The sequence below is a fragment of the Podarcis muralis genome, chromosome 12 (assembly GCF_964188315.1).
Source record: "Podarcis muralis chromosome 12, rPodMur119.hap1.1, whole genome shotgun sequence".
In the NCBI taxonomy this organism is placed as follows: domain Eukaryota; kingdom Metazoa; phylum Chordata; class Lepidosauria; order Squamata; family Lacertidae; genus Podarcis; species Podarcis muralis.
The window spans coordinates 53,620,264-53,636,638 of record NC_135666.1 but is presented as its reverse complement, the minus strand read 5'-3'; the positions used below and the strand labels follow the sequence as shown (position 1 = coordinate 53,636,638).

The following is a 16,375-nucleotide window of genomic DNA, read 5'->3' as shown; positions in this document are numbered from 1 at the left end:
ATTGCAAAAACTATGACCTCCACATCATAATTCAGTAAAGCAAATTATCTTGAGAGCTTCATGCTCCTATAGAGAATTTGTCCCTGAACGTGAGTTTCATCCTTTCAGAGGACCAGAGCTATTAGGTATATGAGTTGGTGGGTGTGAACTTTGCAAGAAAATAGCCACTTGTATTCTAAGCTAACAAAATGAAAACACAGCTATATAGTTAGTGCATGTGAAAATTTGCAGGGAACAGGTACACATTTTAAAAATAAGGCTTTTACAGCCTTGTAAAAGTGATGTTTTTAATGTTTGGTGCTTTTATATTTGTGGGAAGCTGCTCAGAGTGGCTGGGACAAGCTACATGGATGGGTGGGGTACAAATAACAAAATTATTATTATAAAAGTGCTTGGTAGAGTTGAGCCTAGTCTCACTGTTCACATAAATTCATTGGTATCCTGTAAGATTCTTGAAGCATTATTCCATTCAGCACATACTGGCCACATTCAGACAATCATTACCTGATTTCCTAAGTTTTAGGATTAATGCCTTGTGAACAAGCCCAAGATATTAAGCTATTAAGCATGTTTGACACAATAGGGAGCCATAGTTTAACTGAAGACTTCCTGCCTTTTTCACTTGCATGAAGACGTCAAGCAGGCTTGTTCAAAAGTCGGTTTATGAAGCTGAGACATGATAGTTTGAATACAGCAATGCGAGTTGGCTGCCTCAAGGAAGGCAGTAAAGGTGACATGTTTTGTGCCCTTTAAGTGCTACATAAAGGAAGGTCACAGATAAAGGGGGCATTCCTTGTATACGGGAACATGAGCGAATCATTGCTTTAAACCCATTTGGTCTTTTAGGTTGTAAGACTTGAAGGACAAGTAGTACGATATAAAACTGCTGCTGAGAATGCAGAAAAAGTAGAAGATGAACTCAAAGCAGAAAAGAGAAAACTTCAGCGAGAGGTAATTGTCTCTTTCACACTGTGTGAAAAAGTTCTAAGAATTTAAATATAGGAGGCAATAATATTTAAAGATGGGGTGGGGTTATTTTTATATCAAAATCTTTAAAATATTCTTCCTGTTGACTGTCTCTGGAAACAGGAATGGTGAGCACAGAGATTGTCATGTGGGATTTTTTTGGACTGTTACATTAATAAAAAGGTTAGCGGTTACTGAGGAACTGTATAGAGAGATCAATCTTCTGCTATTGCAGTATGCTTCCCTATGTTTAAAATCAATGTCGTTACTGCATACTCATGTACGATAGCTTGTTAGCAAACTATAGCTAGGGGGTTCTCTGGTGGAAAAAAATACTAAAGACTGAAAATCACAACAGATTACTTTTTTAAACCTGTGTGTGCTCTAATAATTGAGAAAATGTGTCCCAATGTTAATAAAAAAAGTGGCTGTGCTCCCCTCCCCTTCCTCTCTACTGGGGTTTGATACCATAATCAATCATAACTTGGAGAAGTGATGAGGCAAATGGAAGGTTCTGCACTTACCTCTATGCCCCCCTTTGCGGTTAAGATATCCTTTCAAGTTCTACATAATCGCTTTAGATCCAGTTTATCCACCTACCTTTTTGGGGATTCAAATTACCTACCGGTAATTTAGTCAAACTGGCAGAGTGGAAATTTTGTTTGTAGATGGGTTGTTTTTGAGTAACTACATGGCCTTTGGACCTTCATTGTGTAAACATGTTTTCAAACTGCACTAAAGTTTTAGTTTTTCCTTTGTTTTTTGAAACTGCATTGGCTTGATTTAGAATTCTTTAGTCCTCTCAAATTGTTGCACTTACAAGGTAATGCCTTTTCTTTTCAGTTAAGAACAGCATTGGACAGGATAGAAGAGATGGAGATGACCAACAGCCACTTAGTAAAACGGTTGGAGAAAATGAAGGCAAACAGAACTGCACTCCTATCTCAACAGTAGAAAGAAAGTTTAAAAAATTGCACTGCTCCTTGAAAACTTGTCCCTAGCTTGTTTTAATACAGACTTTCTTTGGCACAAACTTTGAACATTGAGTTGTTCAATGAGTTTTAGTTTCATAATTAAGTGGCAAATATTTTGTAACAAGTGGATGAAAAAAAAACTTTGAATTTTTATGCGAATGAGTTTTGCAGCTTAATTCTAGAGTCTTCTCGAGCCCAATGCTGTTATTTCACAATTGTGAAATCAAATGTATTCATTGAAACTCTCTTCCACTGCTTTAATAATGCTTGGTGCTTGGAGACAACTGCATGAATTCAAGTGAATGCTGCATTACAAATTAACCAATTATGTGCTGAAGACATCACATGGCACAAGTGCCTTCTATATGGTGCAATGTAGACGTCAATGATTAAGATAACCTTTGGAATCATAACATTTATTTTAAGATACCTTTGGGGGTTCTATGTTTGCTAAACTTTATACATTTTGATGGAAAACACTTTTGTAAAATATTTAAATTTATATAAAATAGAAATGACTGTATAAAATTTGCTTTATTGCATGGGTGATGCACAACCTGAGTTTAGACTTCCTAAAGTACTATTCGTAACTACTCTTTATGTTAAGAGTGGTGACTTACGTTTTGCTGTACATTGTAAACCTGGTGTTGGCAGCTGCTCAAGCGTGGAGTGGAACACTGGGTGGGTAGGAGAAATGTGGTGAAGGATATAAACAATAAATGGACAATTTGCTTAACAAAATGAACATTGAATGTGTCTGGGTATGTTTTTACTTTAGTTAGCAACTTTTCATTGTGTTAAGCATTTGCAATGTTAACTTAAAAACAAATGTGTGACACAAACAGCTTCACTACATTATGAAATTGTAATACAGGTTAGCTACCTTACTTTGCAACTGACCGTGGATGTGGCTAACCTTTTTATAAGAGGCTGTGTGTGCTCAAGCAACAGTTGCAGATTTGCCGAATGTCTAGGGCTTGTTACAGAAATATTAGTCTGCTGTTATCTAGCCCTTATACAGGTAGGTGCTTTGAGCATTTCCTGCCCCCTCAACCTTGTTTCTTGCATTCAGAAGCAAAGTTGGTACTTCCTCAATTTTAATATGGTAACCTTTTCTAGTCCTGGATGACTAGCATTTAAGGATACTGCTGTCAGATTTTTATATTTATCCAATCCATCCCCAAATGGACCTACCTAATTCATTATTAATTCATAAGATAAAGTGAAGAAGGCTCCATACCTTTGTCTACAGAACTCTGAACTGGCTACCTTGTCCACTTTTCAGCCACAGGTGGAAGCTTTGGTATTTGCTAGTCATCCTGTACAAAAGTTGCATATTCTGGCATCTTGTAAAGCTGAACACTTCCTGGTCTGCAATTCAGTCACTTCTACAATTCTCAGTGATAACAGCACCACTGCAGGGAAAGCTGTGTAATAGGTACTGATCTACATATGTCTGTGTTCAGCATCTTTCAAACACTTTGTACAAGTCTGGTAAATTAGCAAGCTGCAAAACGCTGCCATCTTCTGTGAAGTTTTTAGGAGGCAAAAGGTATGTCCGAAGAACTTTATAAAGCACATGTTCCACTGTCCATTTCCATGATCTCTTACCAGCTCCAGAGTCTTCAGCCTGCAAAGAAGTTTAAATAAAGCAGTTTGACTAAGGTTTTAGTAAATACTAATGTTGTGTTCAATAATTCTGTGGCTAATGCATCACCACCTTTTAGAGTTCTATGTATTTGTTTCCCTATCTACTGCTCATTCAGCTTGTGAAATTTATACCAAAAGAAGAAATGGTCAGAGTCATGCACTATTAACATGAGGCTTAATTGTTCTGAAAGGATCATTCATTCTTATGTGCCACCATTCTGGCAACAGATGTTCCGTAAGCTACTTCTGAGCATCACTCTTCCTGATGACACCTATACTTTTCTGTTTGGAACCCTCGTTTGATCATTCTGCTAACGGCAATGACTGTCTCAGTGAAGGAACTCCATCCCCTCACGTAGCACTTGGCTTATAACTAAGGATGAATATAGACTGAAATCTGTGGCATTCACAGTACTTGCTGTCCTTGGGCTTGCCAATCAGAAGGTCGGCAGTTTAAGTCTGTGTGACAGGTTGGGCTCCCATTGCTCTGTTCCAGCTCCTGCTAACCTAGCAGTTTGAAAGCATAGTGGCCCGAGTAAATAAATAGGTACCACTGCAGTGGGAAGGTAAATGGTTTTTCCATGCGCTCTGGCACTTGTCACGGTGTCCCGTTGCACCAGAAGCAGTTTAGTCAATGCTGGCCACAACCTGAAAAGCTGTCTGCGGACAAGCACCAGCTCCCTCTGCCTAAAGCAAGATATATGCCACACCCAGTTAAGTGTGACTGGACTTAATTGTCCAGGGATCCTTTACCTTTAACTGTCCTTTCTCCACCTCAGAATGCGAGAGCATGACCTGCCACTGTTGTCCCAGGGATTGAGACTCATTTCCCCTAATTTACTCTTGTGATCTTGATAAGGGCAAAGCTCTGCCATGTAAGGATCTTTGCCTATTAGAGATGCTACTTTTATTAACCTGATCCAACCTAAATGATCACGGGGTTTGGTAGCAGCATTTATATCCCTCCATACAAGGTGCCCTCAGAGCTCATAGTGCAATCCCCAGCATTGGCAGTGAGAGATCCAGCATATTTAAAACATGCACTAATTTATCTATCACCCATATTTTCTAAAATTCCCCCATTGACGGGGAAAGGTGGCTGCCACTAAGGCTGTACTTGTGCCACTCAGTTGGCCTAAGGTGCTTTGGTTTCATCAGGGAGGTAGTCCTCTTCAACTCTTTTGCCTGTAGTACTGCCTTTAACTCACTCTTTCCATTCCCAACCCTAAATGCAAGATTTCAGAATGTAGTTTTGATACAGGGAAAAATAACAAATGAAGATGTACCTGTTGAGTAGTAAGATCAGAGTCTTCCATTATATACTGTTTTCTAATGGAGTAGAACATGGCACATTCTTTACTCAAGGTATCAAAACATTCCTTTTCTTCATCCCAGTTTACCTGGAAAAGAAAATGTAACTTCAATAAATACAGTAAGCCTACAGCAGTTACATATCCAATTGCAGCTATTTCTACATACGAAAATCTAATGTGGAGTTGGAGGCAAAGATCAGTCACATAGGAGGAAGTTTTCAGCAGCCCTCTTGTAGGCAACTAGTATTGGCTCAATTGATCAGGACAGAAAATCTCCTTAATGCAGAACTGTTACTCAATTTTTTTGTAGCTAGCATAAGCACTTGAGTTTCACTTTAGACTGAACAAAAAATGAGTTTCTGTGAGAAAAAGGAATGTGACTAAGCAAGTACCTAAGACTGACCCAACTGCATTAGTCAAAATGAAATAATTCTATGTAAATATGGCTTCACTAATTCATGCTGAATATTGACATACCTCTGTGGCCAAACGAAGGACAAACATAGGCAGCCCTTCCAGTGGAGGGACGTAATTATCTATCAGGAGTGGTAGTCCTGTAAGATTTCCCATCTGTAAATAGAATGTTTCTCCATTATTATGATGCTTATTCTCCTATGTATACATCAATATTTGGTTCCTAAGCCAAGGACTACAAACATGGCAAAATCTACCTGCTGTCTGCTTGTGACATTTTTTGTATTTTCTGTTCTTTGGAACTAGCGTAGTACCCCGTTTTATTTATCTGTAACCTTTACCAACGTGAAACAAAATTCATACGTAAAACAAAAAAGATTTCGGCTCAGCTGGTGTGACATACTACTACTTTCTGCCTTTCTGTTTGATAATAATAAATTTATTGCTTTCCTGTAGCTTTGGTATCCCCACTCCTCCCCAGTGGCCCAAAACTGCTACTTATATAGTTTCTTTATTTACCGGCAGCATTCAGGTGATTATTACTCAGATGAATAATCAGAGATACGATCAAGTCTTATTTTCTCATGTGCAGCCAATTTGCTACAATTTGCTCTAAACCACTGTTATCCTAGCATTAAGGCATAGTTTCCTGGTTCAGACATAATAGGAAGCTATATTTAAGGGATTACTTTTTGGTTTGCATGAAATGAGAGAAGCTTAGAGTGTTTGTTCATATCTTCTTAAGATCATCTGATAATTCAATCTTGCTCACTACTCAATGGATTTTGTAAAATGCACAGTACAGCAGGTAACGACTAAACCACCCCAGGATAGAAAAAGGTAGTTACTTCATCAATTTCAAGAGAGAAATAGTCTTTCAGCATGGCACTCTTCTTCGTTAGAAAGTCAACAATGTATTCAGCGAGGCCTTCCTTTGGACCATCATCTTCTGTCCAACCACTTTCATCATTCTCCAAGGCTAGCATAGCTAGATCATAGAGTGGAGCTGGTTCCTACATTTACCAAAAAAATAGCACAAATCATTACCTGTCATTCATGCACCCAAGTGATTTTATCCTCAAAATGCTTTGTAAACAAAGTCACAGCAAGTTATTTTAGGTTCTGTCACCTCTTTCGGACCAGACTGTAAAAGACCCCACATTACCTGGAAAAGCTCTGCTGGACAGCATATTGAGGATGCAATGGAAGCGGCAAAGTATTGCTGCCTTCACTGCCACTAAGTAGGCTCAATGATGAGCCCTCACCAGTGTTCAGTTGCATTCCATTGGAGTTTTCTTTCACTTACATTCAAACCATCTTCCCAGCTTGCTTCCTCACAAGGAGTCAAGCGGACTGTACCAAGTGGGAGAGGGTGCTCAGGCACAATCGTGTCAACAGCCCGTTCAATTTAGTTTTTTCCATTGGCTAATCAAAATAATTTTGTTGCCCCATGATAATCTTTGAAATCAATGTCAGCAAAAATGTTTTGGTATAAAATAAGGACTATATTAGGGCTCTGGATGCAGAAATGGCTGCACCACAAACCTCCCTGCACCACCACCAGATATTGGGTAGGATTGCTCTACCCAAGATCTGATCTATACCTTAGTAAGTTATATATAAGATAGATAACTTAAGTGTATACTTACTGACAATCTTAAAACGCCGAAGTTTCCAAAGTCATAGATAAGGATCTGATAGAACATTTCTTGACTTTGAGAAAGGAAAAACAAAGAGTTTGCTATTTGCTCATGGTCCACTCTGTAATACTGTCAATGAATAGGAAGCCTTAATATGGAATTCCAATGGCAACTAAAATCTATGGGTTTTAGCTACGAGTGGGAAGTGTGTACTTTTCTAGAGAACAGCAGTTATGATAAAATATCCAGCATTGTTTAATAAAACAGATAAGCTTCCCAGTAGTGGAACAGATGCAGTGTAGGTAGCTCAGTGGCAGAGCAGCTGCTTCTTGTACAGAAGATCTCAGGTTAAATCCCTGGCATCTCCAGGCAGGAGCCTCGAAAGACTGAAAGTCTGGTGAGCTGCCACTCAATGCAGGCAATACTGAACTAGATGTAGCAATGACTCTGTAGACGACAGCTTCCTATGTAATCTAATATTAATTAAAGGGCAAGAACACATCACTGACTATAATCCTTGTGAAACTTAAGAACATTACAAGTATTAATGAAGGGGAGCTGGTATAAGAAGCAATATACCTATAAGTAATCATAAAAGGCAAACACAATTAGGTTACAAATAAGGTTAGAAAGTTTATCACTTTAAAAACTGCCATTCCCATTTCCATTTATAAAACTCAAAGCAGTTCAAAATATACATTATAAAGTCATCTGTTAGCAGATGCAATGGTCCCAAACTACAGGGTGAGGCCAACTTACCCCAGCTGCACCCACAACTCCCTTTGACATCAACCACTCTTTGGTCTTCTAGGAACAGATTCCACTCATATTACCCTCTGTGTTTTCTACTTCTCATATTCATATATATATCTAGAGAGAGAGAGAGTTTATCTCTCTCAAGCCTTTCTGGGAGGTTCATCAACTCTTTTTCCTCTGATGACTAAAATCCAGACAATATCTTCAGGGTCCTAATGACCTATGATTTCACTCACTGTTCCTCCACAGCTGCAGCTGTCCATGTGTTCCTGTTATTTTGGGGCAGTGACCCAAAAGTACTAAAAAGTTAAAAACTACAGCACAGCCCACACCACTCCATTTGGAAATGTACTCAGTGATGATTATTTTCTTCCTTTCTCAAGCTACTGGATATTATTTGTCTTGATTAAAACAATATATTTAACTTTGTTCTGTTACCTGAGTTTTGTGGTACTGAGCAGATACAGTTTTGTCTGATACTGCACCAACGCCCACTGAGGGTTAACACATCCAACAAAGGAATGATCACGTAGCATCTCTTGAAGATCTGAAATAACCCAAATCACTTGTGTTTAGTACAATACAGAAGAATATCCTTCCCTTTAAGAAGTCAACTATTCAATTTACTAAAATACTTAAAGCATCATGGACTTCAAATATCAACTCTTAAGCAATTTCATATAACCCAATTGGAGCCTAATCCTTTTCACTCAGAAAAAAAGCATTTTGGAAAGAGCTGCCCATGCTGTTCTTAAAGTTGCATGTACTTTCCTTCTGTGAAATTCATTGGAATATGCTTCCTCCAGCAAACCTACATGCTCCCGTGTGCACTAATTTTCAAGTGCTAGAAATTAGTAGTTTCCTCCAATAAATATTTTGGCAATTTACAAAGCAGTTATATCAGACCTCTTTTGGAATTCAAGCCAATATAGTCCAAAGTACTCCAGATAGTTAACATAGTTACTGTGAGTATTGAACTTGCTACTCTGCCAAGAATCTCAAGAAGCCCATTCCACAAACCAGGAATTGGCTTTCAAGCAGTTTGTAAGATTGTTTAAATCCAAAAACTTCATTTTAACCAATGTATTTATCCATTTATGCTTTCTTTAAAACTCAGTAGCCTCCAACCAGCTGAGCTGGCAAATGAGAACACTGGGTGCCAGTCCATTTTTTTCCAGACCTAGCTGTCAGACTATAGGTAGCCTAGTGGTGTTAACTACCTGTATCCAGGTACTAAAATGAAGGAAAGAGTACTGGAACCATAGTACTTCCACTTCATAATACAACTATTAATTAATTTAATGCCTGTTAAACTTCAGCTGCTTCTATTACAGAATAATTTTGCTCTGAACAATACAAGCAGCAGCTGAAAGGAAGCCACCCACATAAAGAATTTGCAAGCTATTTTGTTTCCTTCAAAATAAATATTTACGGGACCTGAGAGCAGAATTCTGCTCCATTCTTCTGAACTACTTACATAATGGGTCATGAGCAGCTGCCAACAGTGTTCTCAATCAATGCCTACTTCATGAGTGACTATTTCCAAAACAGTATCAACAAATTGCAGCAGCCTAGTCTCCATGTCCAACTCTGACCCTTTCTGTGCTGTTCAGAAATTCTTCCCCTTATCCCTACATCTCTAGCTGAAGTATATAAAGCTTTGATTTTCCAAGCTGATTTTTTAGCAGAGCATTAGCCTTAAGTGCAATTTAATACTTCATAGTATAGTAAAAATAAAAAATAAAGAGCATTCCTGTCATGGGAGATAAGTTTTTATGAATCCTGTAATGCAAGTTATGCTATCTTAGTGGGTCTAAATTTACACATGAAATACAATGGTAATAGCAGAACATGCATACTTGCATGTGCCCGATTACTGATTTCCTCTTGAAGGGTTGCTATGCTAGTTAGGTTCACAATTCTCCTTCTTGGAACGCAGGCAGCAGTCATTTCCTGTTTTTGCTGTTCTTCCATTTCCACATCACATTTTGTTCGCTGCCTCTTTCTGGAATATGAAAAGGAAATGCATTTTGTTCTATTTGACGTGTATACAAGTCAAAGCAGAGTGCTGTGATTAACTCTGGAGTATTTAAACAGGTATTTGGTTAAGTAGATTCAAAAATACATTTCACACTCAAAAGCTACATTTACCAGAAAATCTGCCCAAGGCTTATGGAGCTAAACTATGCCAGCAAAATTTGGCCACAAGCAGAAATAATGTATTTTTCGCTCTATAAGACGCACCAGACCATAAGACCATAGTTTTTGGAGGAGGAAAACAAGAAAAAATATATTCTGAATCCCAGAAGCCAGAACAGCAAGAGGGATCGCTGCACAGTGAAAGCAGCGATCCCTCTTGCTGTTCTGGCTTCTGGGATAGCTGCGCAGCCTGCATTCGCTCCATAAGACGCACACACATTTCCCCTTACTTTTTAGGAGGGAAAAAGTGAGTCTTATAGAGCAAAAAATACAGTAGATGCTAGTGAGTGCTTCTAGACCCAGTCTTAATCTGCCAAGGTGACCTATTATGCTGGTCCTTTTTATTAACTAGATGTATTTATTGTTTCACTCTGCTACTGGTTTTAACATTTCTAAGTGTTTTACAGAGGATAGTTTGTGTGGTTTTTATTTAGTGCTATTTCCGAAAAAGAGGTGATAAATGTGTTAAAGAAAAATAAAAAGACAACACTTCTTAATTCAGCCTAGGGGCAACCTTCCACCCCCCCCCAAGACAATGTCAAAGACAGAAAAGTGCTCGGATTCAGGAGCATCACCTAGCAAAGAGGAGGGAGAAGAAGGTGCCGAGTTCTCATCAACTTAGAAACGCTATTCCACAGAAATTGCTCATACCTAGCAGGTAGAGCTTCAAGAGGTGCTGGTTGGCTTTCTGTTGACCCTTCTGCAATCTCCACAGCTTCTACTCTTAGATCTCTTGAATTCAAGTCACTGCAGTCTTCCATCTCAGCATCTTGTAGTCCAGTTCCCTTGCAACTTTGCTTGTTGTTGTTATCCTGGGATGTCACTGCAGAAAGTTCAGACGGCCTGGGTTTATTTGCTGGCTGAAGAAAAGCATCCAGTTTCTGTTCCCGGGAATCAGTGCGGACCATCTGACGGGCACAGACCTTGTCTCCCCCTTGATTAGTTGAACAACTTGCTGATTTAACAACATCGGTGGAAGAGGCAGTAACACCTGGCAGCAATGTCTTAAAGGAAGAGATGAAAGAGAAGCAATTCAGTATCTGGAACTGTACAAGTCTCCTTCTAAGCTAGTTGGAGAACCAGATAAGCACAGTTCATGGGCATCACATAGCTGCAACTATAACATAATCTACCTGTGTGGAGTAGCTATTACAGATTATGCCAAACGTAACAGCCTGCTCTTGACAAAAGCATTGCAGGGGATTGGTCTAGATGATATTTGGGGTCCCTTCCAAATCTACAACTGTATGATTCTATGAGTACTGCCTTCTAGTTGAAGACCAAATGCATACAGAAATCTATCCCATTTGCACATATAAGTGAATCACAACTGGCTACTTAACATTGATTCTGTCCATTATCCCCTTTCTGTCAAATAAAATCATGTTAATGCCCTTTATCAGTGGTTTTCAAATGTCCCATCACCAGTATATTCCATATTTGCCTGGGATAAAACCTCTGTCGGTTCAATTGAGGCCACTTTATCTGTTTGTGTGCAGCAATGGTCTGTCTTTGGGCCCTTTTTTGTGTAAACCACTAATCTATATTAAAGAACACACCTAAAAATGACATTTCGTATTGTTAAGTCCAGCTTATCCAAAACATTTCATTGGACAAAACAAATCCAAATCCTGAATGCAGAGCACTCACTCTCGCAACCACCAACAAAGCAGACTGGTTAGCCTTTTCCTTTTCGGTGACATGCTCAGATTCACTCACCTGTGTAAAATATACCCTTGATGAGTTAGAGCCCAACAATTTGCTCTCTATGTGTTGCTGTACACTCTCCAAGATGCTGTCTTCATGAAGGAAATGAACTTCATGCTTTGTGGGATGCACATTCACATCTACGTTCTGAGGGTTTATTTCTAGGCTGCAAGACATTTTGAAAACACCATGCGAAGTTAATCAAAAGAACGGCAATTCAGCAGATTTGTTAGAGTGGGTGCCTGTGGCGATCACACAGGGTCCCCGGACGTTTCACCGTCTATTGATCCCTGTGCCACCACTTTATTTCTCGCTGCTACCACCCAGGCCCTACCTGGTACAATACTGAGTCCAGTCAGGGTTAAATTGGAACATAAACTTTTGTTTATTTATTGCAGTTTAACAAGCGTGTGGTTTCATAAACGGTATTGGTCAATTACAATCATGGGGTGCCTATCCAGACCTATAACTTCCGCTACCTGTTCTCACTCACTAAACCACCTCTCAGATATTTACTTGTTTTCCTAGCCCCTAACTATTCCTTACTCAGCTTATTTTGCTACACTAACTCAACCTACCCACAAACTCTATCCCAATTCACTCCCACACCAACCAACCAACCACCCAACTCCCAACGAACTCCTCCCTTTGCCCCTCCCAGAGCTTGTTTTATAGTCCCTCTGACTCCACCCCCCTGGGTTCTGATTGGGTAACCTGTTTAAATATTTCACCTCCAGCACTCTCATATGTTAACGCCACAGTGCCACAGCCACAGAGTTTAGGGTGCTCTGTGTTTCTCAGAGATTGGATCCTTGTTTGTAGTGATTTTGAGTTTTTAAAACTGCAGAGAAATAACATTTCAAGCCTCTTATTTATTATTGAGCTGACGATTATTTAGCTTTTGTATCACCTGGAAATTAAAAAAACTAAAATATGACTTAGTACTCATACTGCAATGACATTAGGAATATTTTTGACGTACATGCATGTTAGGGTAATGATAAACTACATCCACTGTTTTCATTGCTCTTAACTCTAGATTTGTACTTGGTTTTTATTTAATAAAAACAAATGATAGCAAGCACTGCTTAGCAAGGTTAATTTTGTTTAACTGAGGTTAAACAAAATCTTGCCCATTTTTACTCAAAAGTGAGGCCCACTGTGTTTAGGGGGGCTTACTCCCTGTGTGCATATGATTGCAGCCTAGATGCATTTTTATCTTTTTCCTGGTCACATGACTCTACATAGAAAAAAACATTTTACCTTATGTATAAAAATGGATGTGTATTTTTAGGTAAATAAGCCGCATATACAGTTTCTATTGCTTTTCGCAAAGCATTTGACTCAACCAGGCGATCTAGGGAGGAAAAACATAAAAATCAGGGGAGACAGGTAAGCAGTCTACATTACTTTCTGTATAATACAACTTTTACACCCATCTCTGATCAGTCTAGACCTTCACTTTTTTATTTATATAACCAACTGGAAATATATGGTAACAATTTAAAAGGCAAATGTTACTTTATCATCAACAGTCCTCAGAATATATCCGCAATTTTGCATGTTCATGACTACCAGATGCAATGCCACACCCTGATCCTAAATAACCTTCCCACATTGCCTTGGAACCGATTATTTCAATGACACTTAAATGCACTTCACTTTCTCTGGATTAACAGCTAAGGTCTGTACTGCAAAGGATTATCTAGTGAAAGTGTAAAGAATGGATTAACTGCCCTGCCCTAACCAAGTAGGATACCTACGTTGGAAGACAAAGCTGGAGCACTGAGAGGTGCAATATTTTAGGTCTACTTGTTTGTATCAAGTAGAAAGTTAAGAAAGTCAAACAGGGGCTTATATTTCTTTCAAAGACCTTGAGTACAGCAGTCCTATACTCAACTTAATTCACTGCTTCTTCCTTCTGTTTTTGGCAAGTCAGTTTGCAGTTATGTGTGAACTCAGACTCAAATATGGTATATTAAATTATATCAAGGGCAGGAGAACTGTAAATAAGGCCAATATATTTCACATCTGACAACCAATGCACCTCTTGGGTAGAGGAGTCTAAAAAGCCCAGGACACATATTTTCATGGCCCTCTAGCAACTATGGTTATGTTTTTGGATTAACTCTGAAGTATATACTTGATTCTGACCAAACTAAGCTTCCTTGGAGCCTAGGCTTTTTAATGAACTATCTGAAACCAAAAGAGAGAATTTGTTCCCATATGTGATTTCCCCGCCCCGGTTTCCTACCCCACTGTAACATCCTGTCTGAAACAGGTCACTGTTTCTCAGTTATGCCAGTCCCAATTTCTTACAAATACAGTGGACAAACACCGTAAATTCTGACAAAGAAAGTGAGTGGGTTTCCAGATGGCAGTTTGCCCCAGCTGTTGGGCACAAGAGGGGAAACAGAATTACCACCACCTCAAGAAACAGTATTGTTTAGTACAGGAGTTTGGCAGCACCAAATGGTTAGTCTCACTATTTCCATCTGAGCTGAAGCCGATGCACTGGGACAGCGGCAGCAGCAGTTCTTGCTGCAAAAGCACAGCTTCCATGTGGCTTGGAAATGCCTGGCATGCCGATTCTGCTTGGCTGACCCTTACAAACTCCTCTGTCTGAAATGACCCTTACTATCAAAGCAGAGCAAATGTGACTGATATGCACAATGCATTAAAACAGCAAAATTTGGGAGTTTAGGGCATAATCCCTGACCCTTTAAAACACATAATAAAATCAAGAAATAAAGCCAGGAGACAAAAGCAACCCCTTCTTTCTCTGGACAGCACTTCACTGCCAGCAACGTTAAACACTGCTCACCACCATTGTTTAATAGAGAAAGTGTTACCTTGCTAAGACTACAGAAAATTTCATAGAATCATAAGGAACCCCAAGAATCATCTAATCCAACCCCATGTAATGCCCTAGAACACAGAGAAATGTGTACTTTGGTACTTACGGTTTATGAAAAGCAAGAAGATGCATTTCTTTACTGAATAGTTTGCATTGGTTACGTAGCCCTTCATTTTAAAAGCCAATGTTGCATCTTCACAGCCCACTTCAATCAACTCTCTGGATAAAATTAAAAAGTAATTAATTCCCCCTTCTGTATTCTTAGAAACCATTTCTCTATGACACAATCAAATCTTCATAAACTTCATATCCATATTCAGTAACTCTAATCTGACCAAAAATTAAGGAGCAATAGAACATACTTAAAGCTATTTTATGTCTTTCGTAGGGCAATCCTATACATGCTGACTCAAAAGGTAGCCCCACTTTGTTCACTGGAACTTACTCCCAGTTATGAGTACAAAGGCCTGCTCTCTTCCAAATTCAAATTTCAGAATGCCACACACATAAGTATCTGTATTTAAGTAAATTCATTACATACCGTATTTTTCGCCCCATAGGACGCACTGCCCTATAGGACGCACCTAGTTTTTTTGGGAGGGGGGGGAAATAAAGGGAAAAAAATATTTCCCCCCCAGGCACGGGGCTGGCGCGGGGGAAGCCCAAGCTTCCCCTGACCCCAGCCCCCAGAACAGCCTGCTATCCGCAAGCCTAGGGAGCCGCGCTGGTCTCCCCAGGGTTGCGGACAGCTGTGCGAAGCCCGGGCGCGCTCTTCAGCGCGCCCGAGGCTTCGGAATGCAGGCAGCTCTGCACAACCCTCCGGAGCCCGACGCGGCTTGGCGCCGGGCTCCGGAGGGTCGCGCAGAGCTGCGCAGAGCCCGGGAGCGCAGGCAGCTCTGTGAAACCCTCCAGAGCCCGGCGCGATTTGGCAGAGCTTCCTGAAGCCTGGAGAGCGAGAGGGGTCGGTGCGCACCAACCCCTCTCGCTCTCCAGGCTTCAGCGAAAGCCTGTATTCGCCCCATAGGATGCACACACATTTCCCCTTCATTTTTGGAGGGGAAAAAGTGAGTCCTATAGAGCGAAAAATACGGTAGTTTGTCAAATTACTCGTAATTAGAGACTGTGTCGTTACAATGGCCCAAACACAGGAATGAGTAAGATTTCATTGTACACAAAATAAATTAATACCAATATATATTGCCTCTTTAATGGTGGCCATTTGTTCCACCTCAGTAGTGTTTCATCAGAATTACTTTTCTCCTTTTACTACAATGGGATGCCATTTATGGAGAGTGGCCAGATTCACCCCTACCTTTTCACAGGGACGCATTCTAAGGCCTGGTTCAGATGATGGTCTATATCAAGCATAAGGCTTAGCAAGCTCTCTGCTCTCCCCTCTTACTTTGCAAATACATATAATATCCACCAACTGTTAAATACAAAGCTAGGGAACTGTGATTTACTTTAACCATGGTTAACAAACCATTTAAACAAATCATGCTGTAGATCTGGTACCCTCAGATGTTGGACTCTAATTCCCCTCAGCGCCAGCCAGCACTTGAGAGTGGCAGTAGGTTGGGGAATGGTGTTACAGATTATCATCTGAACCAGGCCTATTCTTGTAATTAAACATCTAAACACAATGTTGACAAAGCAGGAACAATAATTCAAGGGCAGCTTCACTAATATATTGAACAAGTGATTTTCTCTCCCTTCTAAGACAACTTTATCCAACACAGCCTAGAAATGATTTAACATTAACTTTTACTACAGGTCCCTTCACCCACATTCTTTAAGAAACCAAAGGTCAGATCAAGATGTTTTGTACAGAAAAGGGAGGGTGATTTACAGCTGCGTAAACAGAACTCAGCAATGAACAAGCTATTCTGTATAGTTTTC

At 39.8% G+C, this 16,375-nt stretch overlaps 2 protein-coding genes across 28 annotated transcripts in view; one reads left to right on the top strand and one right to left on the bottom strand.

Moving 5' to 3' along the window:
- LRRFIP2 (LRR binding FLII interacting protein 2) overlaps nt 1-2,685 on the top strand; it is a 51,632-nt gene extending 48,947 nt beyond the window's left edge. For all 21 annotated transcript variants that reach the window (XM_077916490.1, XM_028751525.2, XM_077916485.1 and 18 more), the window contains 2 exons: nt 847-951; nt 1,810-2,685. In XM_077916490.1, coding sequence (XP_077772616.1) covers nt 847-951; nt 1,810-1,920 — 216 coding nt within the window. In that variant the 3' untranslated portion in view covers nt 1,921-2,685. The remainder of the gene's footprint in view (nt 1-846; nt 952-1,809) is intronic.
- The window catches only part of MLH1 (mutL homolog 1), a 29,045-nt gene continuing 15,010 nt past the window's right edge, over nt 2,341-16,375 (bottom strand). For 5 of the 7 annotated variants that reach the window (XM_028751493.2, XM_028751495.2, XM_028751494.2 and 2 more), the window contains 11 exons: nt 14,583-14,695; nt 12,883-12,976; nt 11,632-11,785; nt 10,564-10,916; nt 9,573-9,718; nt 8,152-8,260; nt 6,967-7,030; nt 6,166-6,330; nt 5,381-5,473; nt 4,877-4,990; nt 2,341-3,570 (listed from right to left, as the gene is read on the bottom strand). In XM_028751493.2, the coding sequence (XP_028607326.2) occupies nt 3,403-3,570; nt 4,877-4,990; nt 5,381-5,473; nt 6,166-6,330; nt 6,967-7,030; nt 8,152-8,260; nt 9,573-9,718; nt 10,564-10,916; nt 11,632-11,785; nt 12,883-12,976; nt 14,583-14,695 (1,573 nt within the window). In that variant the 3' untranslated portion in view covers nt 2,341-3,402. Of the gene's footprint in view, nt 3,571-4,876; nt 4,991-5,069; nt 5,263-5,380; nt 5,474-6,165; nt 6,331-6,966; nt 7,031-8,151; nt 8,261-9,572; nt 9,719-10,563; nt 10,917-11,631; nt 11,786-12,882; nt 12,977-14,582; nt 14,696-16,375 lie in introns of those variants that run through there. The other 2 variants (XR_003709244.2, XR_013390259.1) reach the window with 2 other exon arrangements.